The sequence below is a fragment of the Talpa europaea genome (assembly GCF_964194135.1).
Source record: "Talpa europaea genome assembly, chromosome: 9".
NCBI lineage: Eukaryota > Metazoa > Chordata > Mammalia > Eulipotyphla > Talpidae > Talpa > Talpa europaea.
The window spans coordinates 114,112,277-114,130,588 of NC_140076.1; the positions used below are offsets into that span (position 1 = coordinate 114,112,277).

The 18,312-nt window shown below is 56.7% G+C and overlaps 1 protein-coding gene across 1 annotated transcript in view; it reads left to right on the forward strand.

The window, feature by feature from the left end:
* Nucleotides 1–15,259, forward strand: part of CHD1L (chromodomain helicase DNA binding protein 1 like) — a gene marked incomplete at its 3' end in the record, with an annotated part of 35,873 nt that extends 20,614 nt beyond the window's left edge. The window contains exons 13-23 of the mRNA XM_084242476.1: nucleotides 1,290–1,404; nucleotides 1,938–2,091; nucleotides 2,946–3,111; nucleotides 6,939–7,087; nucleotides 7,777–7,937; nucleotides 8,472–8,677; nucleotides 9,434–9,532; nucleotides 11,998–12,068; nucleotides 13,237–13,351; nucleotides 13,901–14,009; nucleotides 15,187–15,259. Of these exons, the coding sequence (XP_084098602.1) occupies nucleotides 1,290–1,404; nucleotides 1,938–2,091; nucleotides 2,946–3,111; nucleotides 6,939–7,087; nucleotides 7,777–7,937; nucleotides 8,472–8,677; nucleotides 9,434–9,532; nucleotides 11,998–12,068; nucleotides 13,237–13,351; nucleotides 13,901–14,009; nucleotides 15,187–15,259 (1,418 nt within the window). The remainder of the gene's footprint in view (nucleotides 1–1,289; nucleotides 1,405–1,937; nucleotides 2,092–2,945; nucleotides 3,112–6,938; nucleotides 7,088–7,776; nucleotides 7,938–8,471; nucleotides 8,678–9,433; nucleotides 9,533–11,997; nucleotides 12,069–13,236; nucleotides 13,352–13,900; nucleotides 14,010–15,186) is intronic.
* Between the last annotated feature and the right edge of the window lie 3,053 nt (nucleotides 15,260–18,312).

The window sequence follows — 18,312 nt, forward strand, 5'->3', positions numbered from 1 at the left end:
CCAGGTTTCACTCCAGCCTTCAAGTATCTCCGTGACTGAGTCCTGCCGCCACCAGGTGGCAGGGCGAGCCAGGGAATGTGTCCCCAGCAAGTGCAGCTGTGGCTGACTTTAGAGTCATCCCTCAGTGGTGAAGAACTAAACTAGACATTAGCCCAGGAAGGAGTCGTTTTCATGCTGCGCTCTGCAGTGGAGTAAGCATGGGGCGGGGGTGTCACGGCATGTCGTGGTAAAGCACAGGCCCGGAGCCAGGGGGGTTGAACTGTGCAACCTCAGGTGGTTCCCTTGGCATCCCGGGGCTTCTGTTTCAACATCTGCAAAATCAGGATAATGGATAATAGAGTATTAATAGGCAACATAATAGTAACTACTCAGGATTGTTGAGGATTCAAAGATTTACTGTCCATCAAGTGCTGAGAACAGCGTCGGCAGGTAGCGAGCCCCGCACTAGTGAAACTGTCATCGTCATCAAGGGTAGTTCAGCACCTCTCGGTCATCAGTCTTTAGAGAGGGTAACCCTTCCAGAGGTTGGTCGTTGGTTCGGGCTGTAGGAGCAGGCCCTCCGGGCTGGCTTGTTGAGACGTGCGCCATGACGCTCCTACAGGAGGCAGTAAGGTTTGTGCTTGTTTCCACATCTGTCAGAGAAAAGGCTGTCACCTGCCTTTGTGATGCTCTTAGTCAGTCCTTGGGCGCAGGGAGTCTCCTGCAGTGCCGCAGACAGGCCAGAAGCGTGTTCTGTGAGTGTTCTTGTCTCACAGCTGGTTTTGCTGCCTTCTCTTTGATTGTGTGGAAGCCAGAACAGAAAGACTGAAGTTCTCTCCAGAAGGAGGCTGTTTACGGCTCTGCTGGGGAATGTTCTGAGGGGATCCCTGCTCCCTGACTTGTGCCAGGGAACTTGCTTCCTCTTGTGATGTGCAGCTGTTGTGAGCGCTCCCCTTGGCAGCACCCACAGCCCAAGGCCTCTCAAAAGCGGTGCGTCCTTGTCCATAGACTGTTCTAAACAAAACCCAATCAAGGATTTTAAGCTGAAGGGACTTATGGTGGCTCCAGGGCTCTGACGTGAGCTCTGCCTCTGCTGCTCCCCTGTCCTCTGGGCGGTTGGTTTTCCCACGTCAGGCACCCTGAGTTCTGGCAGCATTTTCAGCCTCTCCAGGCCCTCGAGTTGGGGGCGAGGTGCCCTTTGGAAGGATGAGCCCAGACTGTTTCGATGGACCCCTGTACGTCTCGCTGGTCACTGTGTCTGCACTGCCAGCCCGCCCACTGTTGACATGTGGCTGCTCGCCCACCCGCAGGTGGGGTCGGCATGAACCTGACTGCGGCCGACACGGTCATATTCGTGGACAGCGACTTCAACCCCCAAAATGACCTGCAAGCAGCCGCCAGAGCGCACCGCATCGGCCAGAGCAAGTGAGACCAGCTCTTTCTGCTCCCCGGGCGCCCTGGCAGCTCTGGGCTGGGGAGGGACGGGAGGCCAAGGGCCCTGCTTAGACCGTCCCGACGGAGGTCACGAGACCCCTAGACTTTGGCCCAGCTCAGCTGCTGACCCCTGAGCAGCGTGTCCTCATGCTTGGTAAAAAGAACAAAATCAAATTTTGAAAGGACTAGAAGGAGCCTTGAGAAGTTACATAAATGCAGTCCTCTGATGAAGGGCTCGTTCAGGCGAGAACCCCAGCTGCGCAGAGCTGACTGCAAAGGCGGGCGTCGCCCTGGGGATGACAGCAGGCCTACCAGAGGCTTTCTCCCCATAAGGGGTTCTGGTGTGAGCGCGTCACCTGCCCCTTGAGTGTCAGGAAGGCTCGGGGACAGTGAGGTTTGTCCCCCATGATGGACGCTTCATGGACAGGCGCGGCCCCGCTGCTGTGCCCCGACCAGCTGGGGTCGCCCTCCGTGTGCCGGGGCTCCACAGACTCAGCCCCCGCCTCTCCCCTGACTCCGCACAGGACTGTTAAAGTCATTCGGCTGATCGGCCGAGACACCGTGGAAGAGATAGTCTACAGGAGAGCGGCCTCCAAGCTGCAGCTCACCACCGCCATCATGGAAGGGGGCCATTTCACGCTGGGGGGCCAGAAGCCTGCGGCCGGCACTGACCTCCAGGTATGAGAGTGGCGTCCATGTTGGGGGGTGTCCTGGTTGACAGGCAGCGCCCTCCGGGCAAGAAAGGGAATGAAGAGAGCCGCATTCACCGCCCCCTCCCCAGCTGCACAGCTGCCCTCTGCCAGGCTCCGCGCTGCCACGGACCCGCTCTGACGGGCTCCCCAGGAGTCAGCCAGCGGGTCAGGCAGAGGCCGCAGGTGCAGGTGAGGGTGGGCGGCGCCCCTCCAGCATGGGTGCAGGTGCTTTGACTACCCTATCAAGGACGGGGCGACTCCCACGGCCATCAGGAGGACGCGCACGCCAGGAAGAGTGACCTGACCCTTTGGGTGGTTCCTGGAGCGCAGGGATTAGGCTTAGGTGTGAGAGACAGGGAAGAGCAGAAGCAGGAGCGTTGCTGCTGGAGGGGTATCTGGGAGGGTAGGACTGAGACAGGGCCACTGACCGGGCGTTCTCTCTGGTCCCTGTGAGGTGGGGTCCTCAGAGCACCGTGGCAGGGGGCAGATCCCACAGGAAAGCATTGGGTTAGCAGGAGCAGCGAGGCTTCCTCTGCTGCCTTCTAAGAAGTTTGGAGGAGATGGGGGTGCTGTGAGGGACATCAGAAGCGTTGTGCATGACGCAGGAGTTACCGTTCCCCCCAAAACAAGGCTCATGTGCTGTTGAGACCTGCCAGAGCCCAAGCTGGTCGTTTCACACCTTCGCTCACCTGCCACCCGCTGTCCTGGCTGTCACTGTCACCCGTCGCGGGGACGGAGCACTGACCATGTGCTGTGGAGTTAAGCCGCGTGGCAACCACTGGTGCCCCATTGTTCCTTTTCCTGAGAGTCAACTAGACGTTTCTGTTTTCTTCATCCTAGTTGAGCGAGATCCTCAAGTTCGGCTTGGATAAGCTGCTGTCCTCCGAGGGGAGCACCGTGGACGAGGTCGACCTGGAGTCTATTCTGGGGGAGACTCAAGACGGCCAGTGGGTCTCTGCCGCCCCGACACCGGCTGCAGAAGGAACCACGGAGCAGGAGGAAGGGGGTGAGTAGAGGCGGGACCGGGCGCAGGGGTGTGGGGAGCTGAGCTCCCAGGAGAGGCCTCGCTCCCCTTGGGGTGTCTCCTGCACACCCTGAGCGCACCATCCAGGACACGTGTGGGCCCAGCTCTCTTCCTCCCCAGCTAGAGGCTGCCCGCTTTCTGGCGGAGCTTGGGGCCCCGTCGGGGGCCTTCATGCGGAGGCAGCTTCGGCAGGAGGGTTTTGTGGCCTGCGGCTGGGCTGCGAGCGCCTCCGCATCCGTCCAGTGTCCTGTTGCCTGCGCGGCCTCGCCCACGTAGCTCCTGAGTGGACGAGGGTTTGTGTTTAAATGGGCCACCGGCGGGCAAGAGTCCCCTGCGCGTGGCGAGCGCGGGCCGTGGCGGTGCTTGTTCGGGGCTCCGAGGCGCCCCCTGACATCGCGGGGCTGTGGCTGTGTGTGCTCATCATGCGTGTGTGGGCGCGCGTGCACATAGGCATCGCCAAGTGGCTTGGTCTTTTTTCCGAATTGGGCAGTATTTCACCCAGATATCTCCAGGGCGCGGTCTCGCGTTCCCGGGCGGAAGTGCATTGTCACTCAGTGGCTTCGGAGGCTGCTCCCCGTGTCTTACGGCTGTTTTGAAGGCCCTTGACCGACCTGCTCCAGCGCCAGCAGGTTCCGCGCGGCAGGGCGAGAGCGCCGAGGGTCTGGGCAGGCTTTCTAGTCCCAGTGCGAAGCCCCCCCAAAAGGGAGACAAGGCGGCTGCTTTTCCTCCAGGGCGTGGGGTGTCCTGGCTTCGGGTCTCACGTCTGTTGCTGCTGCTCATGCGCTTCCTTTGCCCCAGGACTGCCAAGGGCCCTCCCCGCCCCTCTAGCTGTGTGTCTGCCCCCAGAAGCAACGCCTTCCCAGCTCCCGGCCGCTTCCAGTCTCTTCCTTCCAGATCCTTGGGAGCTGCAGCCCTGCCCGGCCAGGCCCTGTGTTTTCCCTTCATTGTTTTCTCCCTTGGGGTTGGCCTTCTGGGGGGGGACATTTTATCTGTGCACCCTGCGCAGAGCCCTCTCCGCTCTCCTGGGCCCCTCTCCAGTGTGGGCTCGGGGCGGCTCAGCTGGTGTCAGGTGGTCACTTTCCTCCCGGCCTGCAGCCGGAGGTTGTGCCGCGCCAACCCCCGGCTGCGTCGCGGGCCTGGCTTGGGGTGACTGGCCGTGCGGGCGCCTGCAGCGGGGCGGCTGGCGTGAGGGCCCGGGGCGCTGCTGTTGGACTCCGGCTTTAGGAATTTACATTATGTCCCATTTTTATTCTTCAAGATCTTCGCTGTTTTCTCGTTACTTTAAGCGCATCCCTTCTCATTTTAGGGCTGTGCTATCCTCAGGGAGCCGCCCCAGGGGGATATTTATCATCAGCGCTTTAAGAAAGTATTCCCCTGCCCCGTTACCTCTCTCCTCCCACTGCTTCCCCCTTTTTAAGACTTGGTTTCGGAATCTCTTGTTCCTGGTGTTTTCCTGCCGGCCCCGGCGTGTGACGCGAGTGACGCACCAGGCTGCTGGGCCGGGCCCCTGGTCCTGGTTCCGGGGTCTGCGCCTGGCGTCTTTGGCAGCTCGAGTGTCCGCAGGGGAGGCCGATCGGGTCTCGTTGAAAAGGAGAGGGCGGCCGGTGTAACCCGCAGAGACGCGGGGCGTGGGGCCCACCGTGCTCCTGCTGCTTGCGAGCCGAGCCGGGTCTCCTGCACCCCGCGCCCCGCGCCGTGCCTCGTGCCGCCCCTGGCGCGTCCTGCTCCCGGCGCTCCCGCCCCCTCGGCTGCAGTTACGTACGTTTCCATCCCACTGGTGCCTCTTCGATCTTTTTAAAATCCATCTGCCACCACGAAGGGGTGGCTTCGGGAGAGGCGACCTGTTTTCAAGTCACGTTTCATTACATTGGGTTGTTGGAAAAATCATGACGCATTTTTGCTTGAACAACAGAAAAAATCTGTCATGACTTCCGACAACCCGGATGGAACATGGACACTTAACCCATTTCTGTGGCACCTAAACTAGCATCAGCTTGCTTTTGGTAGCATTTACTAGAACAAAATAAAACCTTACTGTTTTCCAGAAGAAATAATTAGAGTTCTCTGTCAGTTCATCTGCCCCAAAATAGATTTTTTTCAGGTAGCCCAACTGCCAGAAGAGATTCCCCATGGTATTGAAATCTGGAATTTTGTCTTGGACAAATACGCACAGGTCCGCTGACGGGACGTCGGCGAGGGCCGGCCCGGGGGTGCCCGAGCCCCTCCCGGCTGCAGAGACGGGGGAATGATTACCAGTGAGAGCGGTGGCAGTAATGAACGCGGCCCCAGTCACAATGAGAAGCCAGCCGGAACAGAACAGGCCGCTTCATCTCGAGCGCCGGGTTTTTAACAGCCTGTGTGTGAGTGGAGAGTCACGTGCCGGCGGACGCGCGCGCCGATCAGACTTGACACTTCCCCGCTCTTTACCTCCCACTTGTGGATGGAGCACCTCGTCGGGGCCCCTGCTGATTTAATTAGCAGATGCCAATTAGAACTGCAGCTGGCTGGATTTGGGTACAAGTGCGAAGCGATTGATCTCTTGAGAATGAAAATGTTTTGCTTTCCCGCTCTCCAGGGAAAACATACTTATCGCTGCTTTCATAATGCTGCGAAAACACATTTTTGGGGTAATGTGCTGGTAAGGCTGCTTCGCTTTAGAGTTGCTCCCTGCGCGCTCTGGGGGCTGCTCTGACCTGTCACGGCTTCATCGTCGACCCGTGATCCCGGCAGACCACCCACCTCTCGGAGCCCTTGTGTCCTCATCTGCGAAATGGCGTGTCAGTACCCGCCCTGCTCAGCTGCAGAAGCATCAGGCGTGAGCACTAAGGTGACAGGCCCAGTTGCTCCAGGTGACACTGTGGTCATTGTCACCGCTGGCCTGTGTCCTCCATCCTCTGGACACACAGCCCTGAGCGGGCCCACCCAGAGTCATCAGAAAAGCCTTCGTCTTATTGATGAGCAGTGAGAACTGGGGGGTCCCCTGATCTCCATCTGAACTTACTTCCCCCTTGATAAGGGCTGTTACACCAGGACTGGGGTGAGGCTTGTGAAGATGCTCAGGAGAGTGTAAAGAATAGTGTACAGCTGAGGATTGTAGTTGTGACTCTCCAAGTTCTCAGATTTCCCCCTCATTCCTTTTAATACTCCTTGCCACCCTTCTGGAATAGTCACAGTGTGTTCTGAGTATAGAACTTCCTCACATTATGCTGAGGTTGCATCATGAGGACCTGCCCTAAGTTGGAAATGCCCGAGTTGAGGCCGCTGGCGGCGGTGCACGCGGGGTGCTGGTGGTCTGCCTGGTGTCGCCGCGGGGGCCGTGGCTCGCTGCCTCGCCTGGCATCGTGCGAGTGTTTCACTGCATGCGCAAGCCTGGGGGGGAAGAGCAACACTAGATCTAAGGCCTGTCCCTACTGAATGTGGACTGCTTTGGCACAGTGGTAGCAAAATCTGCCAGTTGAAACGTGACTGAGGGACGGTGCATAGCCTGTTACCTTCACCAGCCGACCCTGTGGGCAGGCAGAGCTACGCTGAGGAGTAGTGAAGAATGAGGGGTGCGCCGTGAGGCTCAGCAGGTGGAGGTACCCCCTTCCCCCAACTCAGACCATCTGAGCTCCGCTCTTTTGAAAAGTACACATGTGGCATCCCCAGCCCACCGTGGCCGTGGGGCTGGCGAGGCGACCCCGGCACAGGCAGGCCCGAGCCCGTTTAGGACAGGGGCTACTCTCCTCCGCCCTGGTTACTGGTTGATAGTACTGACCCGTTTTTCTTCAGTGTCTAACGTTTTTCTCTTGTGTATTTCACTTTTTCAGAAAACCACATGTACTTATTTGAAGGTAAAGATTATTCTAAAGAACCTAGTAAAGAGGACAGAGAATCATTTGAGCAGCTGGTGAATCTTCAGAAAACCCTTTTGGAGGAAACTAGCCAAGGAGGTCGGCTGCTTCGAAATAAAGGCAGTGTAAGGATGATTTGTTTTATGTAAAAGAATTTTTCCAAACTCACGATAAGAGCAGAACAATGATCCGGGAGTGATCTGTTAAGAAATGCGCGTGTAAGTATCGGTTGAAGTTTAATCATAAGTAACTAGCCTCAGAGGAAAGTTGTGCATAAAAGCACAAGCAGAGGGCGTGTGTTTCACAAGCTGAGGTGGGTGATAGCCCTGCCCCGAGCTACCAGAGGGGTCAGTTTACACCACAGCCCGCCGCGGGGGCCTGTGGCGGCGACCCTGAGAGGTGGCGGGCACAGCGCTGGGGCTTAGACTGCGCTCGTCAGATGCTGACAGTCACGGAGACAGTCCTGATGCTGACAGAGCCGCAGGGTGTTGAAATACTCTGCTTAAGAACGATACACTACATTATAGGAAGGTTTGCCTAAAAAATGGCATCTTGCAGGCTATGCATGAAATTAAAATTTACTTTCCCGGGGTACCTCATTGCTGACGAAATGAACCCAAACGACGCGCAGCTGCCCAGCCTCACGTGTGCCCTGGCCAAGCCCAGCGCCCCTGGTCCCCACAGCCCCCAGACGTGGGCTCTGAGCCTGCCCTGAGCGTGCTGCCCCCACGTCCACCATCCCCTGGGCGCGGAGCTGCAGTGTCCGGTGAAGCCCCGAGCACCCGGGGCTGAGGGACGCGCACTCTCCCCGCAGGCTGTCATGCCAGGGCTCGTGGAGGTGGCCAAAAGGAGGCGGGTTCTTAGCCCCGAGGAGCTGGAGCACAGGAGGAGAAAGAGACAGGAAGCCGCGGCCAAGAGGAGGAGACTGATGGAGGAGAAGCAAAGGAAAAAGGAAGAAGCCGAACATAAGAAAAAGTACGTGTGCGCTTTTTTATACTTGTCTCTTTCCTCGGGCCGTGGGTATTGTTATTCAGGCTCGGGGTCACAGTCGGCAGAGGAGCTGCTGCTGGTCAGCACGCCCAGAGCTGACCGTCCCAGCGCAGGACACGTCTGTGCGGGTCACAGCGCCTCCTGGCGAGGGAATACACTCTTGAAGAGGAAGCGTCTGCTTCAGTGGAAAGTCCGGAGGCCTAGGGCAGAGAAGGCGCATTCAGTGGAAGCAAGATTTTAAGATTTTATTGTCGCCGCCTGACAAAGAGTGGTTGCCTTGAACATCGGCTGGTTACGTTCTCGGGAGCCGACGTGGTGGCGGCTCATTACTGCAGTAGAGTCAGGAGGCATCAGGCGATCAGCCAGGCTTCTCATTCATTTATAAGGAGGCAGCAAACCTCAATCAGGGGGTTTCGAGTCGCCTTTCCCCTCGGCACTTGGCACTTGTGACTAGCAGCACGCCGTGTGCTCAGGGGAGACGCGCTGGGCCCGGCTGACCTCCTCTCTGGCCTGCCGCAGGATGGCCTGGTGGGAGTCCAACAACTACCGGTCCGCCTGCCTGCCTTCCGAGGAGAGCGAGCCCGAGGACCTGACGGGTGGGGAAGATGAGCGCCCGGCCCAGCTGGATCATGAAGAACCGGACTTGACGTCCATCAAGTACCTGAGCGGCGACGTCACCCACCCGCAGGCCGGGCCGGAGGACGCCATCGTGGTGCACTGCGTGGGTAGGAGCCGGGGCGGGGTGGGGGCGCACAGGCCGGCGGCAGGGCTCCGACTCCCCAGCCTCCCCGCCCTCATCCGTGTAGCGGCCGAGGCCGCCTGTTCTCTGCACCGAGGGTTCTGACCAGAAGCAGAACCCGGCGCACTCCTGGCTCCTCACTTCCCCAGAGAGCCCCGCTGTTCGGTGTCTGCTGCTCCCATAGCAGAGGTGTGGGGACGGGCTGTTGTCTCTAGTTCCTCTTCTTTCACTTTTTTACACATCCGACGGCCTGACATGTAAAGCACCTGTTGGGCTCTCCTTGCACCGGGGAATAAACTGAGGGAGCAGGCTTTTTTTTTTTCCCACTGCTACAACCCCGGTGCCGAGGGCAGCTGGACACGTAGGACAGAGTGGGTGATTTACAAACAGAAGCTGCTGACACACCGTGTGGGTGCCCACTTGAGTAGGGGTGTGACCCCCCCCCCCGCATCGTGGAGGCCTGTGCTGTGCACCCCGGGTGCTGTAGCTCTCTGGTGTATCTAGAGGCTTTGCTCTTCCAACGCTCATTTTTCCAGTGCTGTCCTGTTCGGAGGCCAGGTATAGCTCAGAAAACTGAAACATGGTGGAGAAATCCAAAGCACTAGAAAGATTAGCTATTTATTTCTTTCCTCTGACCAGTCGTTCTTCCCGAGTCCGTTAGGCAACCTCCCCCCCGCACCCCGTCAGCGCCCGTGCAGAACAAACACTGCCACCGACAGGTGCACGTTTTCCCTCCCATCAGATGACTCTGGCCGCTGGGGCCGAGGCGGCCTGTTCACAGCTCTGGAAACACGGTCCACGGAGCCGCGGAAAATCTACGAGCTGGCCGGGAAGATGGAAGGTAAGCGGCGAGGCGGAGGGAAGGGCTCGGGATGGACGCGGAGAGGAGGGTACACAAGGCGTGAGGCGTTAGCTGAGGAGCAGGAAGAGGCAGCTGGGGTCTCATCAGGGAGCTGGTTGTGTGGCGCGTGCCCTACGCACCTGTGCCCGCTTCCTCGCTGTGAGCTGGGAGTAGCGCTCACGCCAGCTGCTGCGCGGGCCGGGAGCAGGGTGCTCAATGTTGACGTGCTGGCGTGAAGGCCACGGCAGTATTTCCCAGCTCCCCCCAGCTTCACAAGGAGTCACCCATGAGGTGGTCAGAGACCTGGGCGGGGGGACAGCAGACGCGCATTAGGAACGAGAACTGAGGTGGTGCTGATGTGTGGATGTCAGCGCGGGCTGGGCGCGGCCCCTCCTGGAGACAAAGTAAAGCCTTTGGGACGAGGAGAACTTGGAAGGCAAAACAGTGTCTCAGTTGGCACAGAGAAGGGAATTTCTTTTTAGGTGCAGAAATCACCAGGTTGCGAGGGGGAAAGGATCCCTGGCATTTAGCAGGGGGACCGGGGGGAGTCGAAGGGCCCTTCGGCTGAGACAGAAGAGTGAGGAAAAGCCAGCTCTCCTGCGTGAAGGCGGATGGAAGGACTTATTAGGGTGACTGTTTCCTCAGACCGGGTCCTGAAAGAGGGGCTTCATGTGGGTCGAATAAGTGACTCAGGTCTAGGTATCGATCCGGTCACTGTTTGGAGCTAGAGGTGCAGGCTGGAGAGGGCCGTCTGGGCCGTGCTGACCCCGCGAGGGAGGCAGGCGGCGATGTGTGGGGCAGGCAGCAGAGGCATCTGGGAGGAAGACGGAATTGCCAGAAACAAGGGACCTAGAGAGGAGTATCTGGGGGAAGGGAAAAGCGGGGTCTGCAGCGTGAGGCACTGAAGTGGTAACGGGGGCGAGGCCACCAGTGGGTGTGTAAGATGGGGGTGTCCCCGAGTGGGGTGTGCATGTCCTGTCCTGGATGGGAACCTGAATTCTGCAGTTACGCTGCAATTTTTTCTGAGGTTTTGAGCAGCACTGGACCCCACATTAGACACCCAGATATGGCAGAAACAAGACAGAGGGCGGCGATTGGGCCCCAAGGTGACTCACGAACCAGCTGTCTGGTTCTGCGGGAAGAGCCTGGGGGAGGGCTTCGCGGTTTCCGGGTGTGCTGGTGGAGGCGCCGTCTAGGACGACGCGCATCTGCTGTTCCTCCGAGGGCGGCTGAAAGGGTTTGCATCATGTCTCGGTGACAGGAACCCGACCGCTATGCTTTGTTCTCGATTATCCTCACATCCAGCCAGCATTTCTCTCGTCTTTTATCCTTGGTATCTTATAAGCTAGGACTTGAATTTAGCCTCATTGGTGAAGGAAATTGTCCAGTTAGGTAGAACCCTTTGATGCTTCAGCTGCCGATGCCTTTGTGAGCCCGCCTTAGAGTCGGAGGGTCAGATCCTCCCCCACGGGTGAAAATAGATCCTGCGGGGGCACAAGTGACCCCGCAGAGCCGTCTCAATAATGGTTGGGCTTGTGGGTGTTTTAAGGACATCAGTAAACCGTGGGTCTGAGATGTCACCCAGGTTTTCCAGAACCCACCTGGGGAGAGTGGACAGATGGGAGTTGTTGGCATGGTGGAGAGGCCCCAGCGGATGGGCGAGGGGTGTGCCCGGCACTTGTCAGCTAGCTGGGGGTCCTGTCTTCACGGAATACACTACAGAAGCAAGCAGGACGCCTGGGAGCATGTCCTCTTGGTGTTATGTTACCTAGGCCAGGAGGAGGCTGCTGGGGAGGTCACTGGTTAGGGCAGGGGCTGCTGAGGGCCTGTGTCCAGGGCCAAGAGACCGAGGCATCATGTGGCAGCTCCAGCCGTCTTGAACTTCCCAGCACCCATGCTTTGTGGCATTTGGGGTAGAGCATTGTCTTTCCAGGCTAAAGTGACGGGGATACAGGGGAAATAGGTGGATGTTACTCACCTGGATGTCAGCTTTCTGAAGAGGCCTTTAGGGCCTGGTCCGAGGGGCCTTCTTAACTCGCTGTGGTTCGAGACCTGCTGATTAAAGAGAGTGAGTAAATAGTAACACACCGTGAGGCCCTGACTGACCATTTTGCTTTCAGTTGATTTTTCTGGGCCCTTTTCTAAGATTTTAGTAGACCCCGATCTCCGGGGTGGCGTGGGTGTGGCTGTCCTTCGCAGTCTGGAAGAAGCAAATGGGTTAAGATGGTAAGTTGTATGCTGTGTGTATCTCACCACAGTTTTAAAGTAAAAGCTTTCAAGGGAAGGGAATTGAGGAATGAAATGAGTACCCGGGGCAGTGACTGAGGCCAGGAGAGAGAAGGTACACGGAAGCCGCGCCTGCTCGCCTTTCACCGGGCGTTAGGAGGACTCAGAATAGTCTGTCACCAGCCTCAGCCCCGGCGACCTGACGTTCCTTCTGTTGCTCCCCGTTTATTCTACCTCAGACCTGAGTTTGGGAGGAGTCCTTTTATTTCCTATTGATGATAAAGAGTCGAGAAGCAAAGGGCAAGATTTGGTAAGTAAAACGCACCCCTTTTCAGAGCTAAGATTTAGTTCCTGTCATCTCTTGAAGCCTCTGCCCCTGGGCGCTCTCCCATGGATTGGGTGGCTTAGAAAAATGGAAATTTATTTCCTCCCAGTTCTGGAGGCTTCAGGTGGAGAAGCCGGCCAGGTGGCTCCCCCGAGCCTCTCCTGGGCTTGCCGGCCACTGTTTCTCTGGGCAGGCGCTTCCCGGCATCGCCCTTACAAGGGCACCCGCCAGACCGGGCTAGGTCATCCTCAAGACCTCATTTTAACTTCCCAATCCCTTTAAGGGCGCTGTTTCCAGAAACGAAGTTCTAACCCTCAGCAGTTAAGAAATTAACATGAATTTTGGGGCACAATCCAGCCCCTACAAGCAGGTGGGCCTCATCCTCCACTCCCTGCCCCCACGCTGCCCGCCAAAGCCCCTCGCCGGCAGCTGGCTCACAGGAAGTGCTCTGCAAGCACACACCGAAGCCACAGGCCTGCTTCCCCGCCTGCACCTCCCGTGAGGTGCTTGATAAACCACACCTGCTTCCCCTTTTGCCAAGGCCTGAATCTGTATTCACAGTAGTGCCAAATCTTAGTGACTGAAAGAGGAGCTGTCTGGCTAAAAGGGCACCTTGCTTGAGGCTGGGGGGTCTGCTCGACCAGGCATCTCCACACTGTTCAGGAAAGAATGATGCGGCGGCTCGAGAACAGCCTAGGGCAGGTGGAACGGCAGGTCCAGGTTGGACTAGTGGTTTCAGTCCCAGCCGCCCCCTGCTTAGGCAGAGCAGTGGGGGGGGGGGGGGAGGTTCTTGGCCCTCTGTTCTCTCAGGACTTAGTTGAGAGTGAGGGAAAACAGCTCACCCTGCGGGCATGGAGCCGACTGGCCTCAGCTGGAGGCCAGAGTGCAAGACCCTCCAAGTCCTTCCCTACTTGAGAGCACTTAGAAAGGACAGCAGGTCTTAGATCCTGGCTGAAACTTGTTAAAGAGAGGAAGGAAAACAGTTACCACAAAACAAGTACAGGGAAGGGTGTGAAGTCATCATGTGGTAGGACGTGGCTACTTGGAGCATCCGAGAGAGATGGAGCCAACGCGGAAGGGCCAGTAAAGGGCTGTGCCCCCTGGACAACACGTCCCCTGCTTTCACTGATCACTGACTGCTTGTCCCGCCCAGTTAGCCTTGATTGTGGCTCAGCACCGCGACCACGCCAACGTCCTGTCCGGCATTAAGATGGCGGCCCTGGAAGAGGGCCTGAGGAAGATATTCGTAGCAGCAAAGGAAAGGAAAGGTGAGCTCTGCCGTCTGTGCTCGGGACTAGGGGGACTTCTGTCTCCAGGGGTGTGGTATGAGCCTGGGACAAGGGCCAGAGTAGCCGCCACCACAGTGTTTGTACGTGCTCAACCCTTTTTCTCTCTAGCGCCCTCTGTGGACTGTTTCCCAGCGGGGGTGTCTGCACCCCAGCTCTGCAGGTGACTGAGCAGAGACGCGTGCACGGGCCCCGCCTCTGGGAGAGGCCGTTGCAGACCCTCTCCGGACAGTCTGCTTTGTCGAGCTCAGTGTCCAGACTCTGTCTCAGAGCTTGTTGACTCCTGTTTCAATCTCTTGATCATATTCTATTTCCCAAGTGCACAGGTCCTGCGTTCCACAGACCTTTTCTTCTATTATAACCTCCCCACCATTGTGGACATGGCGATTGTGCGCTGGGAGAGGGACACTCCGTGGTCACGTACATCCTGTCTCTTGGCAGCCACAGAGTACAGATTGTCTGCTCCTGTGTATGTTTTGTATCCATTAACCAGTTTTTGATGAAGATGTCACGCTCTCCTCTCTCTAACAGCAAGCGTTCACCTTCCACGCATCGGACACACCACAAAAGGCTTTAACTGGTATGGCACCGAGCGGCTTATCCGGAAGCATCTGGCTGCGAAAGGCATCCCGACCTACATGTATCCTTCCAGGAACCTTGAGGTGCGCGCTCCCAACTCAAGGGAAACGTCCGGCATTTTCCGGAATCACTGTTTACCCTAAGGATAAGTCCTCTTTTGCCACTTTTCCCTCTGTGCCCCTCTTCAACAAGCACTTCCTGACTTGTATTAGGAGCTACACTCTAGCTATTGGCACCCAGAAATGCTGGGTTAATAGAATGATGTTCTTAAAATTAGAAATGCTAGGCCTCCCTGGTGTGCAGGCAGTTGAACGCAGCGCTGTGAAGCTGTCTGCAGCCTCAGCAGCACTGGTTCGATCCCGGCCAGCTGGTGAGGGTCCCACATGGCGCAGCAGACCGCTCCTGTCTCGCCCGCTGCTCCCCTCAGCAGTGTATTTCAGTCAATCTGCCTGTTCTGTTCCCTGCTCTGGTGAATCCTCTCACCCTCCCGCATATCTGGCCTATACCCTGGTTCTTGTATAAATCTTTTTTAAAAAAATTAGAAATGCTGGGTGCCAATAGCTAGATAAAAGGGGGGGGACTTAATCCAACAGCTGACATCTGATAACATACTGAATCCTTTTCACCGCACTTCTCTAGAGACTCCTTAGGCCTGTAGCCCACCATCTAATTCTAAGAACTTCATTCTATTAGCTGAAACAATTAAGCAAAAAACCAAAAACAATTAGGCAAACAAACAAGTGAACTATTTCTCAGCCTATCCAAATTATTTCTCAGCCTATTCTTAAGACACAGTGTGAACATTCATTTTGTCCATCAGGATATAATCTAGTTTTGCTGGAACAGTATTTTCTTCTAATGATCCCCTTGCTGTGTAAATTAGCATTGTTTGAACTGCTGTATGGAATCCAAAATCATAAGCAGCAGTTGAATTGACCCCCAAGTGCTGTAATCCTGCAGAAAGTCCATCTTTTTTACTTATCAAAATTAGCTTACTCAGTGGTTTTTCAGGATATTTAAATCACTTTAAAAGCTTGCATGAGTCAACCAGTGTCAAAAAAAAGTCAGTACCTCAGACAACAAGAGCGACAAGGCGGTGAGGCGCACGAGCAGTGCGGAGGGGCTGGGTGCTGGCGCGGGACCGCTGGAGTGGCGATTTCCGTCACTACTAGAGAACAGTCACTTTCGTCAAGTTGATTCTGAAGTGATCCTACCTCTTCCTTGACTGTCCTCACCAGCTACTACTACCCTCGAAGCAAGACTGCCGGCCCGCCTTCTCCGGCCGCCGCCTCCGGGCCCCTGGTGCCTTAACTGGCCTTCGGTGTCAGCCTCAGCCACCAGCTGATGAGCTACTGGAATCGAGTATTTCAAAAACGAACCCCAGTCTGAGGGGCCTCTGAGATACTGTTTTCTAAAGGCCAGTTTTCTGCCCGTGGGTGCGCCACTCCGACCGGGGCCCGTGGTGCAGGGACGCACAGCTTCCCGGGCTCCAGCTTGAAGAGCCATTTGCATAATAAATTTTATTTCTCTAAGGTTTCATTGATTTCTTTCCAGAGGGAGAGACGGTCTGGGCTAAGGAGATGTGAAGGCAATGGGAGGACAGGGCGGCTCTGCCAGAAGGAAGTGGCTGCATCTGCTTCCTGCCTCCTGGCAGCACCCCGAGGCCCGGCCCTGGGAGGGCCACGTCCGACCTTTTCCCTGTCCAGCATCAAAACCTAGAAGCCGACTCCCTGGCCTAGAGACCTGCCCGATGGACTGCAGAGTAAGCAGAGGAGCTTGTGCAGGTGCCGAGGGCAGAGGCCGAGTAGAGTCACGGTGGACTCGAAGCTGCAACTCCCGCGCGCGTGGGGCCGCCATCTCGGTTGCTGGCCTCAGGCTGCCCGGTTTCTGCTACTGGAGGACCCTCAACAGTCAGGGCTCCTCAGCCGCCTCGGTCCTGGGCTGTTGATGGGGGGACCCCAGACCTCGGGGAGACCCAGCCGGGACCAGCTCTTCAGCACGTTGGGGGGAGGGGGGTTCTTGCTGGCTCCTCCAGCAGCCGCCCTTCATGATCTGACTGGACATCTGTGCCGAAGAACTCCGAGACCCTAAACGAATGATTCTTTCATCCCCCCAAAACACTTCCTTCTGCTGCTTCCTGTGACTTCATTGCCTTCTACCGTAATCGTCCTTCTGGCCTCCCAAAGGCGTCCTGCAGTTTCCCGCCCACTCTGCTGCTGCGTCCTTCCCTGCCCGCCTCCCTGCAGCCCCTTCCTTCTCTTGCGCCCCCTCTCAAGCCTGAGCGTGAAGAATCCAGAAAATGGCATTTCCTGTAGTTTACTCACCGCCTGAACTAACGGGGTTTATGGCACTTGATTTGTTGTACCTCAAAGTCATTATGTAACCGAGAAGGTAAGTCCGCTAAGGCGCCTCCCCTGTTCCTCGGCACCCGTGCGGCAGCAGGCGCTCAGCAGCGGCGGGGCTGGAACCGTGTGGACGTGACTGGCCAACAGTCCGGGAAGGGCATTGGACGTCCCCAGATGGCCTTGGACTGCAGTGTAGCCCTCAAGGACCGCAGGGAAGCGTGTCACTTCCATGACGTCTCACTCGCCACTGCCCTTTGAAGCGTCTCCCGATTTCTCACTAAAATACCCACGGGCGCGAAGGGGAAGACTCAGAATCACACCGGAAACCGCCAGCCACGTGCCGGGACGCGAGGAAGTGATGCCAGTGACCAGGAAGAGCTGAGCTCATTTAGGACTCGGACAACTTAAAAACAGGGTCTTCACCAGCCAGAAAAGGGACGGCCCCTCCTCACCGCAGCCGCTGAGGGGGTCCCTGTGCGCATCTCCCGCTTCTAGGTAGAACAGGTCAGCCCCATCGCCCGCATAAAGCTCCCCCTGCGCCCTTCGGGAACGTCACTGTCCCCTTCCCCGACGTTCAGTTTCAATGAGAACCTTTCCATGGATGCAGACAAGGTCAAGTATCTCCCACTGAAAAGAACTTCCCCCCTCTCTGCTTGTCCTCTGCCCCAAGAACCGCCCAGATCACCTTGGCATGTGGTCCCCGCTCATCCACCCTGTCCTCGGTCTGCTAAGAGCGCCGGTGACCGCGAGTCGCTAAGTTCAGGAACATTGTTCAGTTCCCATCTTGACCTCTCGGCAGGCTTCAGTGCTACCCCCAGCCTCCTGCTTCTGCCCTGCTTGTAACAAGGTGCTCGTGAGGGAACACTCCCCGGGGGGTCACCCCGTTTCCCCTCCTGTCTCCTCTTTACGCATGTATTAGTTTGCCAGGACTGTTCTGACTCCCCAGAGCCGATGATGTGAACATCTGGACAGGGCTGCCCCCCTGCCCTGCCCCAGTGCACATCAGCAGACGTCCCCGGGAAGCAGCTTCTGACCAGACACTTGGGGGTGCAAACTACTTCAACTGAAAGTTAAAATTACATATAAAAAAGAACCAAGTGGAAATATTAGGTGTGGAAAGTAGGTGGGCGAACATCAAAGGCTGGGACAGGTGTATGTAACAGGAATGAGAGTTAAAAATTAGACTGAGAAACTCAAAAAAGAATAAAAGCAGAGAAATGGACAAAACACACACACACGTATAGTGTCTATGAGCTGTGACAGGGAGTGTTGCTGAGGAAAGGAACATAGAGATGAATTTTTTAAAAATTAGGGGAGACCAATTTCTCATAATTAAGGAATGATTAGCTACGTGAGATTGACGGTGTTCACAGAATACAGAGCAGAAGAGATGAGAAGAACCTGCGCCTACACGCGTTGTGGTATGTCCAAAAAATCTCGGATTTGCCCCAACAAAAGACCCAGTTTAGAAGTACATTCGGGGCCTCCCCGGTGGCGCAGCGGTTGAGTGCCGGGCTGCGAAGCTGCCCGCAGCCTCGGCAGCGCCGGTTTGATCCCCGGCCACCAGCGAGGGTCCCACATGGCGCACAGACCTCTCCTGCCGCCCGCTGCTCCCCTCAGCAGTGTATTTCATCTCTCCGCCTGTTCTGTTTCCCACTCTGGCTCTGGTGAATCCTCTCACTCTCCCGCGCTTCTGACTGTACCCAGTGCATGTATAAATAAATAAATAAATCTTAAAAAAAAAAGTACGTTCGGAGGGACTGTCCAGTGCGAGGGGGTGAACAGGCCCGCAGGCAAGCAGCCGCCCTCATCTGGTTTGAGGGACTTAGTACATCCGAAGTTCCTGGCACTCATGCATTTCTGAAGTTTCGATAAATAAAAAATTTGTTTCAAAGTTCATTCTGTCACTTTTTTTTTTTTTTTATTTATCAAGCACTGGGTACAGTCAGAAGCCCAGGAGGGTGAGAGAATTCACCAGAGCCAGAGCGGGGAGCAGAGCAGGCAGAAGGACCGAAGGAC